We start from the raw sequence: 13,078 nt of genomic DNA, 5'->3' as shown, positions 1-13,078 counted from the left end.
TCCCAACATCCGGCAGGGAAGTAGGTTGGATCTGCTAATAACCTTCCATTTACTGCAGAGTATAGGACACTCCTACAGAACCTCTGCTCCAATGTGCTGCAGCATCTGTGAAAGCAGATGAAAATCAGACGAGCAAAGGGCCTGCCTTCTCTTTTGGTATTCCATGCTGTGATCTGTGAGCCAGATACAATTGTCTATCACGAAGATGGATATATCCTAGGATTCTTTGGGAGGTAAGGGATGAGATTGCAGAGCCTTTGGCTTTGATCTTTGGGTCCTCATTGTCCACGGGGATAGTGCCAGAGGACTGGAGTGTGGCGAATATTGTTCCTCTGTTCAAGAAAGGGAATAGAAATGACCCTGGTAATTATAGGCCAGTTAGTCTTATTTCGGTGGTCGGTAAATTAATGGAAAAGGTCCTGAAGGATAGGATTTATGACCATTTGGAAAGATGCAGCTTAATCCGGGATAGTCAACACGGATTCGTGAAGGGTAAGTCATGCCTCACAAATTTGATTGAATTCTTTGAGGAGGTTACAAGATATGTAGATGAGGGTAGAGCAGGCCTACCATCATATTTTACCCATCCCATGGAGGTTCTAACCTGTATAAATTTTGTAAAAGGTCTTAAATACCTTAGCTCATCTCAGTTGTCGTACCACCCTATCTGTAGTGAGCAGATTAAACTGCGTTTCCAGCTTTTTCCTCTCTGCTAATTGTTCTTGGGATGGGCTGTCGCATATTTATGATCTACCCATTCCCTCCTTGCCTCCAGCTCTACATGGGCCGAGAATGATATAATTTCTCTTTTAATTACAACCTTCAGTACTTCCCTTAGTGTCGAGGGATTGTCATTGTTCAAAACATGATCCTGGATAGCCCCTTGCAAAGAACCCAATGTCCACTAGCAGACCCACATCCAGCAGTCACCCGTTTCGATGCCCCTTACCTTCCCTGATCTCAGATTCCATCCAACGTGGGGCATGATCAGAAATGACCACCACCGAATACTACGATTTCTTCACCTCTGCCACTAGAGCTCGGCTTATGACAAAATAGTTAATCCTGGAAAAAACATGATATACGGAGGAGAAGAACGAGAACTCTTTTCGCCAAGGGTCTGTTTCCTCTCCCATCCCACCCCCGTTTCACAGTAACTGGTAGCACAGTGGTTAGCACTGTTGCTTCACAGTGCCAGGGTCCCTAGTTCGAATCCCGCTTGGGTCTCTGTGTCTGCGGGGTCTGCACATTTTCCCCATGTCTGCGTGGGATTCCTCCGTGTGCTCCAGTTTCCTCCCACAAGTCCCAAAAGACATGCTTGTTAAGTGAATTGGACATTCTGAATTCTCCCGTGTTCCCGAACAGGCTCCGGGGTGTGGTGACTAGGGAATTTTGATAAAAACGTCATTGCAGCGTTAATGTAAGCCTTCTTGTGACACTAATAAAGATTATTATTCTTTCTTCTACAAAAGGAATTAACACCTTTGCCATAGCCCCCCCCCAAAACACACACTTCTAGCCCACCAAGATTAACCAAACCGGCTGATAAAATGCAGCACCGTCCCCCACTTGGCTTCCTTTAACTGGCTAATTTCTAATGCTGGTAGGGCATATTTGCCCCAAGCACGCTGCCCCAAGGTGAGGAAAGATTCCCCCTGCCATCCCAGCAACTACTGAGCCCATAAAGAAGGGTAAGCTTTATTTCAAAACTGAACCGAGGAACGACCCCATCCAAACAACTCCACCATTAACCCAACTCAACACCTTAACAACATGAACAATAAAAACAGTAAAATATTAACACCTCACCTGTCTGCCCGGAGCCCTCAAGCCATGCCCAAACCATGATCTCTGATAAAGTCCTTTGCCTGCTCGGGAGTTTCAAAACAGAAATTTTTTGAGTCAAACATAGAACATAGAAAATACAGCACAGAACAGGCCCTTCGGCCCACTATGTTGTGCCGAACCTTTGACCTAGATTAATCATAGATTATCATTGAATTTACAGTGCAGAAGGAGGCCATTCGGCCCTTTGAGTCTGCACCAGCTCTTGGAAACAGCACCCTACCCAAACTCAACACCTCCACCCAACACCAAGGGCAATTTGGACATTAAGGGCAATTTATCATTGGCCAATTCACCTAACCTGGACATCTTTGGACTGTGGGAGGAAACCGGAGCACCCGGAGGAAACCCACGCACACACGGGGAGGACGTGCAGACTCCGCACAGACAGTGACTTAAGCCGGAATCGAACCTGGGACCCTGGAGCTGTGAAGCAATTGTGCTATCCACAATGCTACCGTGCTGCTCTTAAGAACAAATAAATCTACACTATATCATTTTACCGTAATCCTTGTACCTATCCAATAGCTGCTTGAAGGTCCCTAATGTTTCCGACTCAACTACTTCCACAGCAGTGCATTCCATGCCCCCACTACTCTCTGGGTAAAGAACCTACCTCTGATATCCCTCCTATATCTTCCACCTTTCACCTTAAATTTATGTCCCCTTGTAATGGTTTGTTCCACCCGGGGGAAAAGTCTCTGACTGTCTACTCTATCTATTCCCCTGATCATCTTATAAACCAATATCAAGTCGCCCCTCATCCTTCTCCGTTCTAATGAGAAAAGGCCTAGCACCCTCAACCTTTCCTTGTAAGACCTACTCTCCATTCCAGGCAACATCCTGGTAAATCTTCTTTGCACCTTTTCCAAAGCTTCCACATCCTTCCTAAAATGAGGCGACCAGAACTGTACACAGTACTCCAAATGTGGCCTTACCAAAGTTTTGTACAGCTGCATCATCACCTCACGGCTCTTAAATTCAATCCCTCTGTTAATGAACGCGAGCACACCATAGGCCTTCTTCACAGCTCTATCCACTTGAGTGGCAACTTTCAAAGTTTATGAACATAGACCCCAAGATCTCTCTGCTCCTCCACATTGCCAAGAACTCTACCGTTAACCCTGTATTCCGCATTCATATTTGTCCTTCCAAAATGGACAACCTCACACTTTTCAGGGTTAAACTCCATCTGCCACTTCTCAGCCCAGCTCTGCATCCTATCTATGTCTCTTTGCAGCCGACAACAGCCCTCCTTACTATCCACAACTCCACCAATCTTCGTATCGTCTGCAAATTTACTGACCCACCCTTCAACTCCCTCATCCAAGTCATTAATGAAAATCACAAACAGCAGAGGACCCAGAACTGATCCCTGTGGTACGCCACTGGTAACTGGGATCCAGGCTGAATATTTGCCATCCACCACCACTCTCTGACTTCTATCGGTTAGCCAGTTCGTTATCCAACTGGCCAAATTTCCCACTATCCCATGCCTCCTTACTTACTGCATAAGCCTACCATGGGGAACCTTATCAAATGCCTTACTAAAATCCATGTACACTACATCCACTGCTTTACCTTCACCCACATGCTTGGTCACCTCCTCAAAGAATTCAATAAGACTTGTAAGGCAAGACCTACCCCTCACAAATCCGTGCTGACTATCCCTAATCAAGCAGTGTCTTTCCAGATGCTCAGAAATCCTATCCTTCAGTTCGCTTTCCATTACTTTGCCTACCACCGAAGTAAGACTAACTGGCCTGTAATTCCCAGGGTTATCCCTAGTGCCTTTTTTGAACAGGGGCACGACATTCGCCACTCTCCAATCCCCTGGTACCACCCCTGTTGACAGTGAGGACATAAAGATCATTGCCAACGGCTCTGCAATTTCATCTCTTGCTTCCCATAGAATCCTTGGCTATATCCTGTCAGGCCCGGGGGACTTGTCTATCCTCAAGTTTTTCAAAATGCCCAACACATCTTCCTTCCTAACAAGTATTTCCTCGAGCTTACCAATCTGTTTCACACTGTCCTCTCCAACAATATCGCCCCTCTCATTTGTAAATACAGAAGAAAAGTACTCGTTCAAGACCTCTCCTATCTCTTCAGACTCCATACACAATCTCCCGCTACTGTCCTTGATCGGACCTACCCTCGCTCTAGTCATTCTCATATTTCTCACGTGTAAAAGGCCTTGGGGTTTTCCTTGATCCTACCCGCCAAAGATTGTTCATGCCCTCTCAGCTCTCCTAATCCCTTTCTTCAGTTCCCTCCTGGCTATCTTGTATCCCTCCAATGCCCTGTCTGAACCTTGTTTCCTCAGCCTTACATAAGTCTCCTTTTTCCTCTTCACAAGACATTCAACCTCTCTTGTCAACCATGGTTCCCTCACTCGACCATCTCTTCCCTGCCTGACAGGGACATACATATCAAGGACACGTAGCACCTGTTCCTTGAACAAGTTCCACATTTCACTTGTGTCCTTCCCTGCCAGCCTATGTTCCCAACTTATGCAGTTCAACTCTTGCCTGACAACATCGTATTTACCCTTCCCCCAATTGTAAACCTTACCCTGTTGCACATACCTATCCCTCTCCATTACTAAAGTGAAAGTCACAGAATTGTGGTCACTATCTCCAAAATGCTCCCCCACTAACAAATCTATCACTTGCCCTGGTTCATTACCAAGTACTAAATCCAATATTGCCCCTCCTCTGGTCGGACAATCTACATACTGTGTTAGAAAAGCTTCCTGGACACACTGCACAAACACCACCCCATCCAAACTATTTGATCTAAAGAGTTTCCACTCAATATTTGGGAAGTTAAAGTCGCCCATGACTACTACCCTATAACTTCTGCACCTTTCCAAAATCTGTTTCCCAATCTGTTCCTCCACATCTCTGCTACTATTGGGGGGCCTATAGAAAACTCCTAACAAGGTGACTGCTCCTTTCCTATTTCTGACTTCAACCCATACTACCTCAATAGGGTGATACTCCTCGAACTGCCTTTCTGCAGCTGTTATACTATCTCTAATTAATAATGCCACCCCCCCCACCTCTTTTACCACCCTCCCTAATCTTATTGAAACATCTATAACCAGGGACCTCCAACAACCATTTCTGCCCCTCTTCTATCCAAGTTTCCGTGATGGCCACCACATCGTAGTCCCAAGTACCGATCCATGCCTTTAAGTTCACCCACCTTATTCCTGATGCTTCTTGCGTTGAAGTATACACACTTCAACCCATCTCCGTGCCTGCAAGTACTCTCCTTTGTCAGTGTTCCCTTCCCCACTGCCTCATTACATGCTTTGGCGCCCTGAATATCGGCTACCTTAGTTGCTGGACTACAAATCTGGTTCCCATTCCCCTGCCAAATTAGTTTAAACCCTCCCGAAGAGTACTCGAAAACCTCCCTCCCAGGATATTGGTGCCCCTCTGGTTCAGATGCAACCCGTCCTGCTTGTACAGGTCCCACCTTCCCCAGAATGCGCTCCAATTATCCAAATACCTGAAGCCCTCCCTCCTACACCATTCCTGCAGCCACGTGTTCAGCTGCACTCTCGCGCTATTCCTAGCCTCGCTATCACGTGGCACCGGCAACAAACCAGAGATGACAACTCTGTCTGTCCTGGCTTTTAACTTCCATCCTGACTCCCTAAACTTGTTTATTACCTCCACACCCCTTTTCCTACCTACGTCGTTGGTACCAATGTGCACCACGACTTCTGGCTGCTCCCCCTCCCCCTTAAGGATCCTGAAGACACGGCCCTTAAGTTCGCCGGGTACACAACCCAAATCGCACTCCTCGATTAAGAAGGACCGTCTTACCTTATTGAAGGCCACCTGTTGTTTTGTCAGTTCCGTGCCGATGTCCTGGTAAATCCTGATCATGTTGCCGTCCCAGATGATGTTTTGGGGCTTTCATGGTCCATTCCAGGACCTGCTCCTTTCTCTGGAAACTATGAAACTGAATGATCACCGCTTGCGATTGCTCATTCGGTCATGGTTCCTGCCTCAAGGCCTGTGTGCCCTATCGAGCTCTGGCACAGAAAATACCTCATCACCACTCATCAATTGGGAGAACTTACATCAAAGTATTCTGGTGAGCCTCACGTCCTCAACTTCCGTAGGTACACCCACCAGCCTCCGGTTCATGCGCCCTGACCAATTTTCTAAATCAAGGACGCAAATCTGTCTTCGTGTTGGGATAAGGAGACCTCCATGTTTTTCAGTTTCTCTGCCTGCACGCCTACTGCTTTAGTTGTCTTGTTCAGTTGCTCCCTGATTGGGCCCAAAGCTTCCACCATCATGGTTTTAAATTAAGCCTTAAATTCCTTTTTTTTTTTTTTTTTTTTGTTGAATAAATTTAAGAGTACCCAATTATTTTTTCCAATTGAGGGGTAATTTAGCGTGGCTATCCATCTAACCTGCACATCTTTGGGTTGTGGGGGTGAAACACACGCAGACACTGGGAGAATGTGCAAACTCCACACGGACAGTGATCCGGGGCCGGGTTCTCAGTGCCATAGGCACAAGGTTAAACCACACTCTGTCTTCACAAAGTATATATATTTTGTTGCAGAACCCTTTTATTTTATAGTATGCCAAAATGAATTTGATTTTCAAAAGTAGCATGCCATGTCATTGAACACCAGTGTTGGTTGTTAAATCAAGTGGAAAGAGGTCTTGGTTGTTAGAGCACTGTACATTTCAGTATTCCCATGCTGGTAATGTAATTTACCCAGGTCGACCTACCAATAACAAAAGGGCTATTGGTTTCCATAGTGAGAAACCTTCTGTCCATATACAGCAAATCCACTTCAACACTTCCTGTGGCAACCTGTATCCAATGAGACGATTGGGACAGCTGGGTCTCCTGTAAGTGGAAGGCTAATCCGAGTCATTGTGAAGCACCTTGTGTTCCAGTAGCATTCATGTTGGATTCCTCCTAGTGGGATGTTAATGCACTGGACAGAGTGCAAAGAAGATTTACTAGAATGTTGCCAGGACTGGAGAATTGTTACTACGAGGAAAGATTAGAGAGGTTGGGGTTTTCCTTGGAACAGAGAAGGCTGAGGGTTGACGAGAATAAGGTATTCATAATTGTGAGGGGTGGAGATGGAGTGGACAGGAGGAATTTGTTTCACTTGGCAGAGTTCAAAAACAGGAGTCAGATTCAAGCTAAGGGCAGAAGGATTAGAGGGGACATGAGGAAAATCTTTTTTACACAGGATTGAGTGTGTCAGGAATTCGCTGCTGGAGTTGGTGGTGGAGGCAGGCACCCTAAACTCTTTTTTTTAAAGTACCTCTATCTGCACCTTAAGCGCTGTAAACTGCAGGGCTATGGGCCATGTGCAGGAAGATGGGATTAGAAAGAGCACCTAAGTGTTTTGGGATCGGCATGGACAAGGTAGACTGAATGCCCCATTCTGTGCTGTATCATTTTGATGATTCTATGGAATTCGCACACCCTTTATTCTAAAATGGAGATTGCTCTGGCATATGTAGAACATTTTCTTCTTGTGTAAGTCATTCTGCTCCATTTCATACAGAATACCCATCCAGAGGGTCTTGTTTCCATTCTGAAAAAAGGAAGTTTAAACAAAGACGTCTTGCGGGTACAACCGAAGCCGTCAAAGAGGAGAGTAAGATTTCAGGAACCACAGGATACGCTGGAGCACGGTAAGATGGTGACTCTTGGCATTTTTGGGTGCTGCTTGTGCACATTTTTGATGTAAATATTAGGACTGGGTTGTCAGACCTCAAACTCTGGTTTGTTGACAATAGAATGAATTGAATGTGACAGCTATTGAAAATAATTGTGATGTAAAAACTAAATAAAGCCAAAAACCATGTGCCTTACGGAATAGCAGAAAAAAGTACTATTTTGATCAGTGCAATAAAGTGTAGGAATCTTGATCAGGTGATATCAAACCTGAAGTAGGTCAAATCAAATGTCCTTGTTCCAACCTTCAACATAATATGAATATAACATTTTCAGACAAGTTCTTTTTTAGGATACTCAAGTGGTGCAGTATATCACATGGACCATGGCTCAATTCTTTAGTAGGGATACACCATGAAAAGATCAATATTGTTGTACTCTCTATTTAGCACGGTTGCTAGTCTTGGTGCGCAGTTCAGTAAATATTCCTCATACACTTGAAAATACATTCTATCAATTAGTCAGAGGAGTTTTATTTAAAGGAGCTAAAACATCAGCCCATTACTAATCTTGTAAACCTAGAAAAATCAGTGGATGCTACAAGGAGTTGATTTTCAGCATTTCAGAGTACCAGAGCCTGGTTTTATGTCACTGCAGAATATAGTTTCCATCCCATGCCCCTATACCCACAGCTGACTCCTAATTCCCTGGTGCTGTGGAAAGACAGGAGTAGAAGTCAAGTCCATCAAACAGCATAGGGAATTAAAGGAAACCTATTCATGGGATTGTTATACGTTTTAGTTGCTGTGAAATGAAGAGTCTAAAGTTCTTGTTCCTTTTCACCAAACACCATTTATTTCACTTCCACAGCCTCTGCACAAAACTCTTAACAACACACCACCTGACAGAGGCCACCTGAAGCCCCTTTACATATCAGTGTCAATTAATGGATACTTAACATAAATGAGACAACTAATTGCAATGTCTTAATAGGGATATGGGAGTAGAGCAGGAAAGTGGAGTTGAGGTAAGATCAACCATGATCTTACTGAATGGCAGAGCAGGTTCAAAGGACTGCATGTCCAACTCCTCCTGTTTTCTGTGTTCTTAGAGCTTTGTACATCTTCTGGTTATTGATTTGAAGTGTCATTTGATGGAGCCCTGGGAGCTAGTCCACCCGCCTTGTTTGTTGGGGCTTTATACAACTTTGGAAGGCGAATGGATCATACCCTGTTATGAATAATACTGAAATAATATTGAAGGCTGATGGAATGAAATGCCAAGTTGTAGACAGTATGAGCAACAGGGCAGCACGGTAGCATTGTGGATAAGGGCAGCACGGTAGCATTATGGATAGCACAATTGCTTCACAGCTCCAGGGTCCCAGGTTCGATTCTGGCTTGGGTCACTGTCTGTGTGGAGTCTGCGCATCCTCTCCGTGTGTGCGTGGGTTTCCTCCGGGTGCTCCGGTTTCCTCCCACAGTCCAAAGATGTGCAGGTTAGGTGGATTGGCCATGCTAAATTGCCCTTCGTGTCCAAAATTGCCCTTAGTGTTGGGTGGGGTTACTGGGTTATGGGGATAGGGTGGAGGTGTTGACCTTGGGTAGGGTGTTCTTTCCAAGAGCCGGTGCAGACTCGATGGGCCGAATGGCCTCCTTCTGCACTGTAAATTCTATGTCTGTTTAGAAACATTTGAAAATTCAATTTATCTTGTCTTTTTTATATCAAGTGAGTTGGTAGACTGTCTTTGTACCATATTTCATTGTTATCACATGTCAATATGCTGACTTGATTTTTATTATTTTCCCTTAGATGAAGTAAATGGAAACTCCTGCCTCCTCTTGGTCCTGCTGTGCATTGTCACAGTACTTTTGAGTGTTGGAGGGACAGCGCTTTATTGTACATTTGGTGATCTGGAGTCCAATGTATGCAAAGACTTCACAACACAAATGAACTTTTACTATGTACAGTTCCAACAAGGCATTGAGAAAGCAAAGCACTGGCTGTAATTTTCTTAAAACAACACTATCTTTATAAATAGAATTGAAGTCATTGTGTAAGTCGGGGTTCAAAAGGACTACATTGAAAAATTGATCACGTGTTCCTGCTACAATGCAGTATCTGCTGTGGAATACAACTGTCAGTAAGACACAACACAGGAACTTCAGAGCTGGAGTTGTGGACCTCAACAAAACAAATCCTAGCTTGACATGACGAGGAAGGATAAATATGCAACTCCGTTAATACTGTTTGCATAATTTGTGAGGACAGCAGACTTTGCCAATCACTTTGAAAAAAATGGCTTTTGTATAATTTGCCTTTTAGGGCAATCTGCACATAATTTGGGTTTATAATGGGTCGTAGAATAATTTATCATTCAAATGTGAACAGACAATTTATACATTGATTTTTGTAATGGTTGTTACTTGTCAGTTTTACTATTTTTTTCCTTTTAAAAATCATGGTGTATCATAATCTATATAGTTTTACTTTCAGAACCATTTTAATTATGGTCAGGTTCCTTTGCTGCCTCAGGGCTTTTTTTTCATCGATAACTTACAATGTTTTCTACAGACCTCAGATTTGGCAGTGATACTGTTGTGTTTAAAAGTTAGTCTGATTTTATCTGTCAATCTTTTTTTAAATCTTGTTCCAACGCTCTCTCTGCACCCCAGTCTAAAAAAAAAAGCATACAAATTAATATTTTTGAGAATATTGTTACTGCTAGAGTAACATTTTCTATGTTGAGTCAATATTCAAATGTACATATTGTCAGTGCTACCTTTGAGTAACATGTCACACATCTGAAAGAGGATAATTCACTGAGAATGATTTACTGTTAACTGGATGTGTCTGTGAGTGAGCAAGATGACTTTAGCAGGCAGTGAGATAATTCACTGATTGTTCCTTCTCATCTTGGGAATTTGTTCTGTTAAATTAAGTTTAATTTTTATTCATTTTAGATCATTTGTCAAAACAGTTATTTGCAAATCTAACTCATTTGTTTTTTAAAATAAATTTAGAGTACCCAATTCATTTTTTCCAATTCAGAGGCAATTTAGCGTGGCCAATCCACCTAGCCTGCACATCTTTGGGTTGTGGGGGCGAAACCCACGCAGCACAGGGAGAAAGTGCAAACTCCACACGAACAGTGACCCAGAGCCGGGATCTAACCTGGAACCTCTGTGCCATGAGGCAGCAGTGCTAACCACTGTGCCACCGTGCTGCCCTGAGTTTAACTCATTTGTGATGGATTATTATTTCTTAGTGTGGCGGTTGCTTGAGCACATTTTTCATTTATGGTGTAGAGGGGACAGACAGATCTAGGTTGGCATTGTGATTTCTCCACATATTAAATTCTCTATCTCAGTTATGCTGGTAGAAAAGGTGTTAGGAAGTGAGGGAGAGGCACTAAACAAGGGTTGATTGCATCCGGAGCAAAGAACCCAGTCAGTCCACCTGAGTGTGCTTTGCTCCCTTTTGAGCAGCATTGACCAGTGCTGGCGATTAGATTTCTGCCACCTTGAAGATCAGTGGAAGGGTACATTCCATTGAAGCCTTTTTTGAGTTACAGCCTTAAAATTGCTTTCTGTTTATAAAGTAGGTTGAGCATTTCTGTGTTTATGTAAAATGTTATCTTTCAAATTGGCTAATTTTGAGGTTGAAACATTTTGAGGTTATCTTGATTTTTGTTTGTAGATAGAAATCTTATTATTTTTGCTGTTTCCCCCTCAGATACTGCAGCTGAGAAAAGCAAAAGGTGGAAGCCTGACCTACACTCTGGCTTCTATCTTTGCTGCTGGTACCTGTCAGCAGGTTGTGCTCTGCTGCTTCGTCCTTTGTATGTTTTAGGTAAACTGACATTGTAGAATAATGTTGGGAGGAAAGATGTGTTTAAGGAGTTTCGTGATATATTACTACTGGGATACACGGATGTAGGAGAATGCTGTGAACACTGTAAAAGAATTGACAACTTTAAGTCTGATTACTGCATTACAAAGCACGCACAATATTACAAAATGAATGTGCTGAGGCATTTTACAGCCGTGTATCATCAATTTTGACTTTGAGGTGTGGAATATTGATCTTAAGCGAAATTATGAATTCAAGTTAGTTTTTTTTTTTAGAAAACTGCAAAATTGTTCAGAAAAGAGCAGGTCTCTACACAAAGGTACACACACATTGGTTGTAGCAGATTGAGTCATTACCGTAACTCCTCGATGTCATTGCATAACACTTTAAAGCCTTGCTTCTATAAACAGATCTCTATTTTCTAATTCATTGGCATCTGCAAATATTGTGTGTAATTGATTCTTGTAAAAACAGAAAAAAAGCACTATAATTGTGCAGGTGGTTGCTCAGCAGCTGAGACAGAGAGAGGTTAACCATTCAGGTACAGAGACCTGCTTTGTTGTTCTGTCTTGAGTTTTTCTTTGTGGGCATTTGTTCTGTGTTTAACAAGTCTGTCGATGTAAATAGAAGTGAGCAATCATTGTTTCCTTCTTTGATTCCATGTTGAATATTGTAGAAATGCTCCGGCATGTTGGATTAGGGGATTTACAAGTAAATTTATCCCTCTGTCTGAAATATGTCATCAGTTTAAAAATTTCAGTAAAAGGGCCTTAAATTTTAGCTTAGCAACTTTTAAGTAATATATATCTATAAAGTTGCCAGCTTTTAACCTGAACTGTATCATGGCGCATGATTATATTGTAGAGGGTGCAATACATTAGCAGTGTTACTGGCTGGATCAGTACACTATACAAAGTTAATGATTTGGAAATTTAATTTATTTAATGTAAATTATGCTGTATGTAGAGCAAATCATTTCAGCTTTATTTTTCTCCTGTTTTTGTAAATTCAAATGATTGGCATGTTATCATTCTAGGAAATATGTAAGATTTTGCTCTGTAGTATTAGAGGTAGCTAAACCTCTTGAATTGAGTGCTTAATGTATGAACTGTTAAAGGTTTTTATTCATTTTGTATCATGTAATACTTATTGCATTCTTCACCAGAAATAATTTAACACGGCCACCAGAATATCATGAAGTACACTGTATAGTAATTTTATTAGCATCAGTTTAACATGTAAAACCTGTAAACAGAATTATGACTTGAAGATGGAATTATCTGTTGTAAAGTGAATCATGTAATTTCCATCACTGGCCATGTATTTTGAGATTGCAACTTGTGATTTACATTGATCTTAAATAGAAAATCACGAGTTAAACCTTTTGTATGAATTTTTCCTCATTTAAAGTAATTGATTTTTATATTTACAGAAAACACATTTAACTCATTGGGTATGGCTGCAACTGAATTGACCACAAGCTTCTAAAAACTGACAATGAACCTTTTTTTTATCCTGTCAATTTTGTCCTCCAGTCTCTTGAAGGTGATGACTTCAGCTGCAAGATAGTTCCAACCACCCTCTCTTGTACTTCGCCCAAGTAGACAAAGTGTGTCAACAGGCTGTTCAAGTGTGATGGTCTGTTGCAACCTCACCCAGTTCATATCATCTTGTCAAATACCTGTCTTCTCTGTTCCTGTTAAGA

General features: G+C 42.5%; 1 protein-coding gene across 4 annotated transcripts in view; it reads left to right on the top strand.

The window, feature by feature from the left end:
• Positions 1–12,753, top strand: part of cnsta (consortin, connexin sorting protein a) — a 98,379-nt gene extending 85,626 nt beyond the window's left edge. For all 4 annotated transcript variants that reach the window (XM_072512880.1, XM_072512871.1, XM_072512878.1 and 1 more), the window contains 2 exons: positions 7,409–7,538; positions 9,334–12,753. In XM_072512880.1, the coding sequence (XP_072368981.1) occupies positions 7,409–7,538; positions 9,334–9,530 (327 nt within the window). In that variant the 3' untranslated portion in view covers positions 9,531–12,753. The remainder of the gene's footprint in view (positions 1–7,408; positions 7,539–9,333) is intronic.
• The last annotated feature ends 325 nt before the right edge of the window (positions 12,754–13,078 follow it).

Source organism: Scyliorhinus torazame, chromosome 1 (assembly GCF_047496885.1).
Source record: "Scyliorhinus torazame isolate Kashiwa2021f chromosome 1, sScyTor2.1, whole genome shotgun sequence".
NCBI classification, from domain to species: domain Eukaryota; kingdom Metazoa; phylum Chordata; class Chondrichthyes; order Carcharhiniformes; family Scyliorhinidae; genus Scyliorhinus; species Scyliorhinus torazame.
Note: the sequence above shows the minus strand (reverse complement) of the source record. Positions and strands in the feature narration are given on the sequence as shown.